Raw genomic sequence first — 15,560 nt, 5'->3', positions numbered from 1 at the left:
AATCATTCACTCATATATTAAAGTCTCCAGATGGGAAAGATATCTTATAAAAACAAAATAAAAATCCTTCTCTCTTCTATTTACAGATGAGGCATAATTTTACAATACTATTAAAGGCATAAGGCAGCTTAGGAAATTTGTATCTGTTTCTTACATTTTAGGATAAGAATATTATGCTCTGCAACTGCTGGATGGAGGAAGGGGAAAAAACCCCTATTTTCAGCGGTAGCATTTTCTGATGGCAAATTCTGATGAAGAGTGGAAAGTAGGTTTCTTAAAACTGATGGAAAACTCAGGCTAATGTCACACAAGTATTAAGTCAGTGAAGAGACAATTAGAGAATTAAGAACTGGATGATGCTTGTTGTACAGCAGATCTCTGTCAGGAAAGAGTGAAGATCACAACTCCCACCTTCATCCCCTATTAAATCATCCAGCAGAGCAATGATGAGGGGTTAAAAGCATTGCAAGAAATTTCACTCCCTTTCTATTTATTAATTTGTTCAAATTCTGCTTTTGAAACTTTACCTTAAAATGGCCATGTACCACTTGTTGCAAAAGACACTTAGATTCATGGATTCGTAGAGTGGTTTGGGTTGGAAGGGACCAACCTCCCCACCAGGGCCTCATCACCCTCACAGGGAAGAATTTCTTTGTAATATCCCATCTAACCCTACTCTCTGTCAGTGTGAAGCCATTCCCCCTTGTCCTGTTACTCCAGGCCCTTGGAAAAAGTCTCTCTCCATCTTTCATGTAGTTCCCTTTCAGGTACTTGAAGGCCACCAAGTCCCAACCCAGCCAGTGCTGCTGTCTGAAATGGGGAAACTCATCTTTTTATCACAGACATTCAAGAATATAACGTTAAACAGGATTTTTAACGGCAAGAAAATATTTACTCACTTTGGCCAAAGACGACAGTCGAAATCCTTTCGCCACCTCTTTTCCAGCCTTCTCATTTAGGTGGTTCCCAATGGCTAAAATGTACTCCAAGACAGCAACAAACTTCTGGCTGGATTGCAGCTGCTTACTGGCCTGGATCTTCTGATTTATCAGCTGCAACACAGACAGATCCTCCCTCAGTTCAGATTGAAAATGTGGGTAAATCCACGGGGCCCCTGTGCCAAAGCCTCACTGCCCCCACCTGAAGCAAAGTCACACCTCACCAATGACATCTTCCTACCCAGCTCCCCCAAGGAAACAGGCCAGGGGTTTTCAGGTGGGACCAGTTAAAAGTCTCCCAAGACAACGCTGTGTTGGCACAGTTACTCTGCCCAAAAGGAGGTCACATCCTCGCTGGCTGCCAAAACAACTTCAACCTCATCTCTCAAAATGCCTCTGCAGAAGAAGTGTTTTGCTGTTGGAATGCACCAGATTGCACCAAATGTCAGGTACCAGGGGAAACAGAGCCTGGAGCTCAGTGTGGGGCTCTCCAGCCTCCCCCTCCCTCCCTTCTGTTTATACCAGCCGAAAACTGTTATCAAAATTCTTAGCACAGTTTCCCCACAAGGAAGAATAATGATTTCCTGTAATCAAACTCAATATAATTCTGTTTTCCCAGGGAAGCCACCTCCCTTCTAGGGCTATGGACACAAGAGGTGGTTTTGTTCTCCACTAGGAAGTTTATATTTTTTTTAGCACCACACCTCTTTTCGTCAGTCACCAACACACAAACTTAAAAACAGGGAAAGGTGGAAACACATGGGAGAGCTGAAAGCTGTTGTTAAAACATTTATAGCACATCTCAGGGCCAGAGGGGGCTGAAAGCCAATATTCAGGTTGCCCCATAGAATTTTAGGTGTATATTCTATGATTAAAAAACAGGTATTAGTGAGCCTAAGTAAGAAAATACTTGTACAACCGATAAGTGAACATTGAATGAAGATTAAATATCAGTCAAATCAAATAATACATATAATAACTTCTAAACATTCAAGTATTTGGCTTCAGTGGAGGACAGCAAAGGTGTACCAGTGCACCAGGCAGGGCCAGAAATCTGGGCATCTCCCCTGTGTTTTCCATCTACTCCTCTTCTGAACTTCATCCACTGTTACTATGATTTTAATCACAGCCAGACAAAGGGTAACAATTTGGTCTTGCAGAACTTTCAAATTTTGTTTTCATTCCCATGCAGAAGGAGAGCAAAACCTCTGAAATATTTTCATATAAACAGGATCATGTCAAAATACTCGTTTTGAACCATAGACAAAACCTGGCAGGGAAGGCAGTGGCTTGGAACAGGAAGGTCCAGTCATGAGACTGTTTATTTGCCTCCCCCCACCCTTAGGTCATCCTGAAAGAAGGCAGAGAGGGACTTGAGCTCTGGTTCCTGATATTTTAGTTCAGTCCTCTACTCCTTAGGAGGAACAGTCTCCTCCATTCTTCTGAAAAGAGGAAATTCTCTGTGAGATGCTGGTGAAATAAACTTGCTCTATGTCTTTCAGCTTGATTCTTTCAGCTTGTGCAAGGACCTCCCCACCAAGGAAATTAAATTTTAATGGTGAAATTCGTTTCTCACTGGTCAAAGAAAGAGGAAAGTTTCACACCACTAAATAAAAAACTTGAAAATTCTTTATATACATATTAGAAAAAAAAGGATCTGCATTGAGGTTATTTGGCCCTCTATTATCAAAGTGGTAGATTCTGATGACAAAGGACTCATGTTACTCACAGGCTCCAAATCTCTCATGCTCTCAGGGAGCTCACGGACAGTGAGCAGGAGATCCAACCTCTGGCCTAAGTGAGGGATTTTACACATCTGCACAGAATTGAACAGAAACGGAATCAAAAGTCATGTTTGTACCAAAACATGCATATATACATTGTAATTTATTGAGCAATTCAGCTACACCATAGTTTCCCTAATTTCTGTGCTCATTTATTGATTTTATTCGAGGTCTGTGGATTTACTGTGGCGCACACTTGACTGTGCACATTTGCATATGCAAATTCAAATGTGCTGGTAGGGCCAGACTTTATTAAAATCAATGACACTCCTTTCTTGTGAACAAGAGTGCTTAATTACACACAATTTTCTGCTTGTATATTTTGGAAACTCAGCTCAGAATAAATCAGCTCCTACTTTGGAGGAAGGGGAGGGGGCGTGACTTGGAGAAGCAAAGCAATCCGTAATACTCTCTTCTGATTATTTATCAGAATAAACCTTTTATGCTGATTCTGGGTGAGATTGTAAATGTAAATTCCAAACAACAGTGGTTTTACCTCAGAGAATGCCCTAGAAATGGCCCATTTCTAGGTGTGGTGTCTTTTAATGCCTCTTACCTCTAACATAAACTGGTCAACCACGTGCAGCTCTGAGCACAACCCCTTGAATGACTGGTACCTTTCTGCATCTTTTGCTGTTGGCATGTACCTGTAAAACAGAAATTAAAACTGAATGTCCTCTTCCTCTTCATTCTATACTGTTATAACATAAAACAATCATTCCATTCCATGCACTGGAATTTCTTACTTTTAGTATTGTTTATGTGTTGCATATTAATTCTTTAATCAGTGGAACTTTGCAGGTGTTTGAACCAACTATGTGATGGAAAGCAAAAAATTTGCAGATACATCTGCATACCTGGAAATGCTTGTACGTACCCAAGGCTTGAAAATAACAGTCAGTAGTGATCCTACAGATCTACAGGTGATTTACAAGGACACAAAATATTTTAGAATAGGTAAAACCATGTGACAGAGGAGTTTAGGCCTTAATTTCTAAAGAGGTTCATTAATTCTGTGCTTGATACTCATGTGCCTGGTTTTCATTGATTGGATGAACAACCTTTCCAAAGCACATAGAAACAATACACACTTTTTGAGGAGTTTAGGCCATGCTGGTTCAGTTTATCTCTAGCATGGACTTTGAAAAATTAGCATGGAAGCAGAGCAGTCTCATGTTATGGCGTGATTAACCAGTGCACCCCTGCACAGTCTGACTGACTCCTACCTCTAAAACTCTTTTAATTGCCCATGAAATAGGAGTGACCCAGGGCATTTCTGTCTCTCTAAGTGCTGCATCACATCCAAGATCCATTTCTCACCTCTGTTATTACAGAATCACAGAATACCCTGAGCTGGAAGGGACTGACAAGGATGATCCAGTCCAACTCTTGGCCCTGCACAGACACCCTAGTAATCCTTCCCTGTGTTTGGGAACAGTCATCTTCTTTACCACTATTTTTGCAGGATTTTTTACTTGCTTAAATAATAACAGCACATAACACAGACCCACAACTTCCCTCCTTCTGCACGAGGCCACAGAATATTCTCCAGGGTCGGAACTCCAGGGCCACAGATTTTTAGAAAATTGATGTCTTCAAATATTGACTCCACTTGGAAAAACAAACACATCACCACAGTTCTCCTTTGGAGATCTTCCTGCCTGTCTGAGTGCTCACTATGGGAATTCACAGCATATCATCAGCAAAATGAAATCGATGTTATAGCAAACATATGAGAAGGAGTGTAAAGAATCTTAAATAAGTATTCAGGTCTATCTTCTCTTTTTTTCTCTTCAAGAAACCTACTAAATTTGTAGCAAGTGTGATTAAACATTCATGGGGATAGCTCTACATTTTCATTAAAAGGAAGGAAATTTATTCAGAGATGGAAAAAATAAAGCAAATATTTTAGTATGTTAAATACAGGGCAAAAAGTAAGATTTTTTTTTTTTACTGTTGTCAGTAATTTGACATTTCAATTCAATAATTGCTGGGGTTTGAATTATTAAATCTATATTAAAGCAGATTACAAAATAGTACTTTTGTCACCCTTTATCATCAAGCAATAATTGAATCCTCATTTAAAAATAAGTTAACTTTTGGCAAATGAAAGGGTGTTTATCACTGAAAAATAGTTTGACTTTTTAAGCAAATTCAAAGAGCATATTTTTAAAAGCTGACAGCAAATATCTTCATTTAATCAAATGTCTGATATTCCATAAAATTGTTTATATGTATTATGTATATAAAATGAAACCAGTAGATTATCTAGGAGGTTTAAAGCTTAAAGCACTGAACAATGGAAGCCATGAAAAAGGAAGCACAAGAATATGTGAATGTATTCCAGAAATATCTTTGTACATGAATGCAACTCTAATGGAATTTGCACAATGAAAAAAATCCCATTGCTCTGAAAAAATTAAATTTAAAGAGACAAGGAGTGCTTTGTTATTGATTTTCAGACATCAGGATAAAGAATCATTCAGAGAATTATGGAAAGTTTTCCGTATCAAATTAAGTCCTGAAGTTTCTAATAATATCCCACCACTGGATACATGAGCAGAGCATTCTGGTCACTGTCTTGAAAATGTAATCTTGGGTTTGACTTTAAATATTTTTTATTCTATAATAGTAGAATTTCAACTTCCTGCTCAGGCTCAGACAGTCTGACAGGAACAATCTGCACAGAGAGGGATTTTCCAGCCCTGGACTATCCTGTTTGAACTCCCATCCTGACCACAGGTTCTCCACTGACTGGAGGCCACAGCTTTCAAAGGTAAAACTGACACCTAAATGACAACTAAATCAAGTGGAAAGGTCTTCAGAAGTGCTAACTGTCCTGCTAAATCCACCACAGTGCTTTGTACCAGAGAGACTTGGGAGTGCTGATGTTCCATGAGAATGTCTGCCTGCTCCTCTGATTTTCCACTTGGAAATCCGAGCCTTAATTCTGAGATGCATCTCATCTACTTCACTCACACTTAAAACTGCCAGGTTGGAAAAAAATTATCTCCCTTTCACTGCAAGATTTGTACATGCATTCCTAGATTTTGGCAATAAATAAGAATCCCAGGGACAGAATCCTTGAACCCATAGCTTGAATCCTTGAAGCTATATAACACACAGCAAATACAGCATCCAATATCTCTTACACAGTCCATTGCTGGAGGAATTTCCTCAGCATTATTGCTCTCAAAGAAAGACTTCAAGGAAAAAAATAGGATCTTTCAAGCTTCGTTGCCATCATTATTGCTGTCATTGTCTGATGGCAAGGAGCCCAGATGCTGTAAATCAGGGATCTCAGTGCTATCACACTGGTTTCAGGAGTGTGGAGATCCTGGACTGAACCTGCAGCACTGCAGGAAGATGTTTCTCTTTTTGAAGGAGCCTTTCAGACCAGTTTTTGAATGGCAGCAGAGCTCCATCACCCTCAGTGGGGCCATGCATCTTTCCCCAGCCCATAATCATGGCTCAGTGTGGGGTATAACTGGCAAAGCACTGGGGCAGCAAGGAAACTTCCTCCAGAACACTGGGACATAAAAAACATGTAAATATTCAGCATCCTGCCCATGTCCCTTCACACCTGAGACAAGCTCTGCACAAGCCATGTCACAGAACTACATTAATTCTATGTTACCTGCCTCTTCTTCCTGCTCACACTTCCTAAGTGCACACATGATCCTGCAGACTTTAAAATTACTCCTGATGTACTGATTTGGATCAGGATTTTAAGGCCAAAGTTAAACTGATTCCATGAGAAGTAGAAATGTTAATTATTTACATCCTCGCTTTCTTTGTCTGCCTCATCTTTTTTCCAGTTCACTTTAGCAAAACACTCAAATCTTTTCTCATTTTGAAGCAAGAAACAGTTTCACATCAAGTTTTCATGTGTGAATATGTTTATTAAAGTGGCCCAAATAGCACATGGGCCCTAGAATGTTATAACAGATACTACTCTAGGATCCCCCTTCTTTCCTTTCTTTCTATGTCTTAAACTATTCAAAAAGACACAATGCAGTTCCTATGAGTTTCATATAGTTTGATTACAACCCTGAAATCTGTTCGGTTTTGCTACAGATACAGAAATTTGCATTCTGTTTTAAACCCACAAATCTCTGCCATACTGATATTCTTAACACCCCATCACCTCATAAAGTTCCTTTAACACTTGTCTGCCCTCCTTGTCTCCAAACCAGTCTTAAATCTTTCATTTCTCATCCCACAATAGGTTGTAAGGCTGTAGCAAGAGAAGATGCAAAGTCTTCTCCAGTTAACACCTGCTCACTGACACAACTTATTATTTTCCTAACTCTGCTCTTTGTAACTAGTTCACAAAATCATAGTGGATTTGCCATCACTTTGCAATCACCTTTCCTACAAACATGGGGAAAAGTGATATTTTGGGGCTGTACTCAAAATCTCAGTCGCAAGGACTGATTTCTGTGTGTAAATCAATATCCACAGTCAGGAGAAATCCAATGTCTCAGTCCATCCCCGAACTGCACATTATTTGCAGAAGGTTCTGCCTTCTCCAAAAAGGTGACATAAAACATAAACAAACAATTAAACTCCCCAAATTACCTCCTTAGTGCTGTAATCTGCTCATCTGTGAGTCCACCACTCTCTTCATGGATGATGTACAGTTTTTCTTTCAGCTCACTTGGTTTGATACGGAAACTTTTAAGAAAAATGTCTGGAGGAAAAGGATTCTTAGATTACTTGGAAGGAAAACCACCAAAATATTTCATCTATACTTATCAGATTTAAAATTTAAAAAAAAAAAAAAAAAAAAAAGAGAGAGAGAAAGAAAAAAACCATAACAAACAAACAGGAAAAGAAAACCCAAAACATTTCACAGCTGCTGTCATTAAAGCAATAAGTCAGTCAGTCAGTCAGTCTTTGTATTTTCTTTAAATTCACATAACATTAGTCAAGGAAAACCAAATTTCTTTCATGAGATAGTCAGTGCTTAAGACAGAACTACCAAGATACCATTTTTGGAAGGTACTCAGTACTTTCTCATATATATTTCTCTTGTATTCAGCTCAACAGTTTAAATCATTCTTTTCCAAATAACAGTGCAATACATTGGCATAGTATTTTGAAGGTTAAAGGAATTACATCTTCCATTTGTTTTGACTTTGTTTACTTGTTCTGTTTAATTTCCAGCAGGAAAACTTACTCCCAAAATGAAGGCAGACTGGGAAACAGAAGTGCTCACTTCTTCTTGAAATCCTAAAATCTGATTAAGAGTTTTTGTAATGTTTAAGACTTCTGTGCTGATACAGGGCTGGCTCATAACATGCATTATGACAGGAAAATGCAAATAAAATGCCTCTTCCCCGAAGAGGTGAAGGTCATTATTTAGGCAAGTACAAATTTGTAAGGATGTAGCTCCCAAAAAGACCACTTTGCCTTGCCAGTTATTCTTTAATTACTGTATCTCTCCCTCAATGATGCTGAAGGATGCAGGTAAAAAAAGGAATCACAAGGAAGTGAACAAAGGGCAGCAGCAGAGAAAGGGACAATCTTTAAAGGCTTCCCATTGCTGGCACGAGACTTGCCCTGGAGTCTCTACATCAGAAATCCTCTGAGCAGCAAAAGGTGATTGTGAAGGAGAATTTTTATTTTATTTTATTTGTATTTTCTCACACACTGGACTTGAATTTAGTGTGTAGATCTACTCTCAGAACTCTCATTTCTCTCTTGTGCTCAGAAACCCCCTCAAATTCTCGAGAAATTTTAACCAACTGGCAATTTTGGAGCTTCATCCTTTTATTCATTAATTTAAGAACTGCAGTTTGCAGCACTTGCAGGAAGATTAATCAGAATTCTCAGGATCAAATTAACTTTTGATCTAAGTAACATCCATTATCATAAGTGTATGTCAAAAATCTCACTGATGGAACTTTTAAGGATAAGATTAAGAAACGGATGTAAAACGTCCCGTTGAAAAAATAGTTGTAAGAGGAACTGGATCAAAAGGAGGAATGGTGCTATTTGCAAACCAAAAGAAAAAAATTTCCTCAAAGAAACTCCAATAATTTAGTAGATAAAAGTGCTATTACAAGATCCTCTTATCTGCAACAGCACTTCTGTATCTCTCTCTTCCTTTTAACCCTTCAAATTGTTAGTCAAGGGATGCAATAATTCCAAGTTATCCCCATTTAAAGTTCCCAATTAAAACTTTACAGGATCTCCACAATACATTCTTGCTCATTAATATTCATAGAGAAGAAATCATTAAAACTTCAAAATTAACTGCCCCAAATTCTTTACACATGTAACACTTCTTAAAACATCTCTAGGTTATAGAACTTTTTGGGAAAGCCATTTCTGTAACAGAAATCAGAGTGGTCTTTGAAGAACAATTACTCTTGCTCCTTTAATATCTACCACTTCTCATTAAAGGGATGGAAAGACCTTTATATCATTTTATTCGGAAGAGCAGAACTATGTGCTGAACTCCTTCCTTAGTTGTGAAAGACTCTTCTAGGTCAGGTCCTTGGTAGAATCCTACCTGGGATATGAGACAAAAGGGTCCTGTTCAAGACAGTCATTCACAGCCTGAGCCCTCAGCCAGAAAAAGGCCAAGAATTCCTGAAACCTGGCTTGGAGCTGCCTCAAAGGCCTCTTATACCAACCCACCTAAACAAATTTCTTGACCACAATGCAGGAGAGAGACTGAGCACAGCACTCAAAGTTCTGGCTCCCAACCTGCTCCTGTTGACTTTTCTTCACCTGAACAACCCACAGAATTTGAAAAGCCTCTGAAGTCAGTCTTACCTTGATTTCACAGGTGACATACATGATTTCACATGTCTGCCCTAAGACAACAACATCACAGCTCAATGGCACAACCACATGTTTTGTACAAGAAGAGACAAAGCTTTGGGCTTCACCTCTACATCATTAGGGACCACATTTGGAGCAACTCAGCCATGAGGTCTTCTTTTATAAATCACCAGAGGGGCATTGAATTAAAACGTGATCCAGAAGTTTGTCTCACTGCCTGCTGAATGGCAGGAAGTACAAACAGAAGATGTATGCAGTGTTCAGCCCAGCTCATAGAGGAGGACACAGTTCTTATTAACACACTTACTGAAGTTATGCGCGACTTTTCGGTCTAACATGATGTGCTGATTCACTGAGGGCTCATTGCCCAAAAATACTGCTGTGTCCTGGATCTGGAACTGTTCACAGAGTCTGGATACATCAATTTTCTTCTTGCATGGGTCACATGATCCCCAGACAGATTTGTGAATCTAAAAATATAGGAGTGACAGAGGGTAAACAGAAAGCCAGAGCAGAGGCACTTTGTTCCATCCAAACACAGAGAAGGGCATGCAGGTCATTTTGTGGCACAGCTGTACTTTTATAACTATAGATGTAATACAGTACATCATTTTTGCTTTTCTTTAACAGCCACCATCAGTTTCATCCTCACCTTATCACAAGGAACGACATCCCAGTGAAAGGCTTTGGTTCTCTTTGCTGCTGGAGAGAGGCTGCAGGGCTGTGGAAGGGCAGGAGGGGCTGGGGGTACCTCTGCCTTACTTATGGGAAGTGGAAGAGATGATGATGCTGGGGCTGCTTCCCCCTCTGCAGGCTTTGTCTGAGGTCTTGGAGACTTGTTCAGACTGGTCCTTGCAGAACTCACACCAAAGTGCAAAGTCTCCTCTTTCTCTTCATTCAGGGGTACAATAAATTCTTCATAATCAGCTTCAGGGGAGGTGCATCCTTGAGATCCCTCCTGAGGCAGGGAGGCCTCCTGGCCCAGCTGACAGTACCTTTCTAGGAGAGACACCCATTCATTTTGGAGCTTGCCAACATCCTCTGGTCTGCTGTTTTGGACAGTAAAGGGTATTCGAAACCTGAAATTTAAGAATGTCATATATAAACACGAGGCAGTGTAAATAACATGCTGAATAACACAGCCACAGATGGTTCTGATTTAAGCAGAATGATGTTCAGCAGCTTTACTTGTCAAAGCAGCCCAGTGCTGCTGACTCTGACCTTTTCAGAGAGAGTTAATTGCTTTTGTGTCTAAGGTTAGAGAGCTGAAGTTTTGCCATATATTGACTTTGCAGTGCAGTTACCTCATAATTCCTCCTCTCTACCCTGGGGGAAGGTGAACAACTTGTTACACCTTGCTGTGCTTGTTGCACAAGCAGAACCTGCTCACACATCTGTCCTACCAAGCTGAACGTGCACCTCCTCTTCCCTGGCTCCTGACGTGACACCTAGAGAAGTTGCTGTGGGCTGTATTTCAGCTTGTCTTCTCAGTTCCATGATGTGGTCCTTTTAATTCCTCATTAAAATCCTCATCAAATCACTGCAGAGCAATAGGAGCAGGAATCTATATAATTCTGATGGCCTCATTTCTCCAATATTGTTATTTTATTCTGAGACACTGAGATCCTCAGCTGCTTGACCTTGTTTTCAGTACTTCTGCTTTAATAAATTATTAATTACCAACTATACTCACAAATAATTGTGATCTTTGGTCTGAACTGAAAAGGTGCTGCATCCATTCTCCTTGCTGACACTCACATCACCACCTGACAGATGAATTGTGTTTGCTCCAGGGTCTGCAGTCCTGTGCTTTCCTCCCAGAGTTATGCAATATAAAGTCAATTCTCCTTCACGTAGTTGCACCAAGCACCTGAAGGACAAGGAATGGACATACAGCTCATTCTTCATTGACTACTTAGTTACACAAGCCCTGCTTTTGTTAGGGCACTTCCTAAAATCAATAAATCTCCAGATTTTTATAGCATCTTCCCCGGAACAGGCAAAAAGTATCAATGCTAAAGCATAAAACCTTTGAGATATTCTTATTCTTATTGGAGGGCTTCTTATTCTCATCTGACACATGAGTAAACTGACAGCAACTGTGAACAGCCTGCCATGCCCTGTGAGAGCTAAAACTGAGATCTGACCATCAACTAAAAATCACCCAAGTCCTGTTAATTTTTTTGCCATGCTCTGTCCCTCCCACTCCACTTATTCCTCTTGTTTGTTTAGGAGAGTGGATCATTTGGACTATGAGCTCCTAAAGGAACCCACTGTGTGTCTGAGCAGTGCATAATATGACAAGGCTTCAGAGCTTCTTTGTCTTCCAGGTTTCACTGCCCCCAAGCCATAAACAAGTCACCAAATTTAGTTCTCAGTCATACAGTCCAATATCCCTCCCTCTTGGAAATCCTTGTTACTCCAGGGAAGCTCATGCTGGTCCCACAAGTCACTTGGCAGGAAATGGACAAGGCTCAAGGGCTTCCATCAGAAACTACTGTGCCAAAATTTGGGTAAAACCTATTTAAATGATAAATTAATCCTGGAAAAACACTGCCTTGACCACACACAGCTTGTATCACAGCAGAACCTTCTGCTTTAGTCTCCCCTCTGGGATTCTGTTCTGCTGCTCAGAACAAAGGTCCCCCATTCAACAACAGGCAGGGTTTTACTGTATGTGGGTTTTATTCTTATTTAAGCATTTGTGTTCTCATTTTTCTTGAGGATTTCTGCCTTTCTTTATCATTCTGACAGTTCTATCAAACCTTCCTTTTCCTCCACTCTCTCTTCAAGGTGTGGCTGGTTGATTAAGGTATTCTATGAGGAATTTAAATAAGTTTAGCTGCTCCAGAAGAATTAAACATAAAATATAAATTGCATCTATTCCCACATAAACAGTCAAAGTGATAAGAATTGTTTAATGGAGCTGGCATTTATATTGATCTCTTCTTTCTTTAAGTCAGAGACTTATAGTTTAATCGGATCTCCGGATGTTTCCACCATTATTTACTTTGAAATAAAAGAAAAAAGGAAAAAAAAAGAGATAGGATTAAAATAAAGAAGAAAACAACAAGGGCTTTGCTTCACAAGATAAATAAAAATCAATTTTTGTTTGTTAACAAACTTGTTAAGTGTTGCAAGGTAACAAATCCTGGACACACTTGAGGCTGGTGTTTACAAGACATACAGGCGTAGCCTTTTAAAAACAATTAAAATCATTTTCTGTGAAGGGTATTGAGATAATTGCCCCGTGCAGATAATTACAATGCTCATTTTTTCATTGGATTTTGCTAGACAGATTTTTTTTCTCCCCTCTCTAAGTCCCACCATTAAAATCCCTCTGAGCACCATCACCGTTACAGATTTGTGTTGCTAATGGACCCAGCACACACCAGAACTTTGGTTTGTTGGGACCAATATTGCACTGGAAGTTCATTTCAACGTTTCCATCTCATGCAGATTTGCCATCCACCTTTTAACTTTCAAAAGCAATTAAATAATTAACTTATTATCAGCAAATTAGAGTCTTAATGCATTTATCGGAAATTTTAACAAAATCCACAGCCCTGAGTTCATACTTCACCCATTCAGTGGATGCAAAAGTGTTTTGCTGTAAATCCAGCAGCCCTTCATGTATCACATCACATTCTGCAGGTCTCCCAGAGCAGGACTCCACTGGTCTCTTGCATGAATTGCTCTGTAAAACTCTGCTCAGGAGGTATATTATCTAGATAAAAAGTGGCAGCAGAGAGAGAATACTTTCCATGTTAATTCCATTGAATAAGACATCAGTAGCTGGATTTTTCAAGTACAAAGATAACAGGCAAAACTCTAAGCTGCAGCCAAATAGGTAAAATAAATGAACATAAAATAAATAATTGATGCTAAACTACTTAATTGCAATTTGGCTTTATGCCCACAATTCTAAACCCATCATTGTAAGGAGAATGCAATTTTATTTTGGAGGGATTACTGTAAAACTTTACTCATACACAAAGCAACCTAGGACAAAGTGTCTGTTCAGATCAGTTCAAACCCAAGCAGCACCTGATTGATTTAGCTGGAAGCCTCAGACAAACCCAGTAAAAAATGAAGGTTTGGCTCCAGTGGAAAATATTATGGATTAAGGTTGGGTGTGAATTTAAAGAGCTCTTTGTGCTGTACAGGGCCATATATGATCTTCTTATGACTAAATACGTTTCTTTTTGAACTCTTCTGCTTAATAATCTTTGAATTATTAAACTGAAAATTAAGCTAATCAGCCACAAGGTTCTGCTCATCTGGAAGAAAGGTTTCTGCGTGTGGGGTCAATGGCAGAGTTTCACAGGGAATTAATCCTTCTGAAAAAAAAAGCCCTATAAAAATGAGTCACAGCAGAAGTTGGGATGCAAATTCTTCCATGAGGTTTAAAGCTTGTACCTCAGCCTAAATTGTGCAGGTAGCTTCAATGACACAAACTCCAAGAGCTGCCCTCCCCTGGACACCTGCATTCAGATAAAAACCTCGTGACTTGACTTTCTCATGTTTCAGTAGAACTCAAAAGGAGCTGAAATCTCAAAGTGAGGTAGCTCATACAAAATCTTGCAACACTGAATCATTTAATTAAGCAATTAGTTGTGCCTAGCCTTCCTTCCTCTGCTAATTGTGTCATTTCAGTTTCTTTTGATGGTAAAAGATGAATTACTAGGTCTTCTTTTCACAGCATCAGGATGACCTTGTTCATTCTTAAAAGCAGGCATTTTAAGAAATACCTTATACAGAGAATAAAAAGTGCTTAGAAAGTTTCAATTAAGATTCAACTGTGCACATCATCAGGGGTTTTTTGCTTATTTTCATACACTCTCAGAGGGGTTACATTCAAGGTGTAGTTGCAGAACTGCATCCACTTTCACATCGTGTCTTGAGCTGGCTTTACATCTCCAGTCCTACTGAACTGTGCCCAAATCCTAAGGCCAAAGTTTATCTCGAACTCCCATTCCCTTTGTTCTGTGCACAAACACACACGGAATAAAGACATTCCTCCTTTTTTTTGCTTGCACAAAGCACAGTGTAACAATGATTGGGAGCTGCTGGCTACCACCAGCACATCAACTGTTATTTATAGCAATCTGTCTATGGCATTGTAAAAACTTACCTTCCTTTTATCATCAAGAGACACAGCTTCCAGCTCGTAATCTTGTCTCCCATGAAACACAATGCTGAAGCGCCTCCTTTCAGTGTCTTCGCAGGCTTTGACTTGAGAGAAAGGGAACTGTTTCTTAATAATTCCCTTTTCGATGTTAAAAATGGTCCTTGTGTTGAAATCAATCTGGAATAGAAGATTCTTCATTACTTGACTCCATCGCTTCTTGTAATTGAAAGGCAAAGAAAACACCCCAATATCCCCATGCAAAGGCATTTAGGGAAAGGACAAGCTCAGAATAAATAGGATAAAAAAATGACATTCCATCATCAAGATACTGTACAATATTTGCTTTAGTTACAAAACAGATATTCATTGTAGCTGTGTTTCCCTGTGTCTTCTGATGAATATGAATTGATTTATCACTCTGAAATATTACTTCTTTTTAAATTCCCCTTGTTTCATACAACCCAGTGCAGAATCTTCCCATTCAGCAGCAGTGGTAGCACGAACTAATGGCAGGATCATCTCAGCAGAGGTTCAATTAACTCCTTCAGCCTCTGCCCCAGTACTGAAATGCAGTGAAGGTGATTATAGCAGCAGCTTCCAAGTCCAGGAGAAGAGGAGACTGTTGAGGGATTACTTTCTGATATAAATATTACTGTGCTTTGATTTAGATCTTACCTAAAGCAGAGTTTTTTGCCACAGAATCACAGAATGGTTTGGGTTGAAAGGAGCTTAAAGAACATCCCATTCCACCCCCTGCCATGGACAGGGACAACTTTCCCCATCCCAGGTTGCTCCAAGCCCAGTCCAACCTGGCCTTGGACACTTGCAGGGATGGGGCAGCCACAGCTTCTCTGGGCAACCTGTGCCAGGGCCTCATCACCTTCTGAGTAAATAATTTCCTCTTTTAGTTTA

At 39.6% G+C, this 15,560-nt stretch overlaps 1 protein-coding gene across 1 annotated transcript in view; it reads right to left on the bottom strand.

Annotated features, from left to right (window-relative positions):
* LOC126639336 (disheveled-associated activator of morphogenesis 2-like) overlaps positions 1–15,560 on the bottom strand; it is a 33,377-nt gene that overhangs the window by 7,127 nt on the left and 10,690 nt on the right. The window contains exons 4-12 of the mRNA XM_050314040.1: positions 14,652–14,825; positions 13,096–13,244; positions 11,211–11,387; positions 10,170–10,596; positions 9,825–9,987; positions 7,304–7,415; positions 3,279–3,369; positions 2,668–2,754; positions 900–1,052 (exon numbers count right to left, since the gene is read on the bottom strand). Of these exons, the coding sequence (XP_050169997.1) occupies positions 900–1,052; positions 2,668–2,754; positions 3,279–3,369; positions 7,304–7,415; positions 9,825–9,987; positions 10,170–10,596; positions 11,211–11,387; positions 13,096–13,244; positions 14,652–14,825 (1,533 nt within the window). The remainder of the gene's footprint in view (positions 1–899; positions 1,053–2,667; positions 2,755–3,278; positions 3,370–7,303; positions 7,416–9,824; positions 9,988–10,169; positions 10,597–11,210; positions 11,388–13,095; positions 13,245–14,651; positions 14,826–15,560) is intronic.

The sequence above is a fragment of the Myiozetetes cayanensis genome, unplaced genomic scaffold (genome assembly GCF_022539395.1).
Source record: "Myiozetetes cayanensis isolate MyiCay16 unplaced genomic scaffold, myiCay2020 scf19, whole genome shotgun sequence".
Lineage (NCBI taxonomy): Eukaryota > Metazoa > Chordata > Aves > Passeriformes > Tyrannidae > Myiozetetes > Myiozetetes cayanensis.
This window is presented reverse-complemented; position numbering and strand designations above follow the sequence as displayed.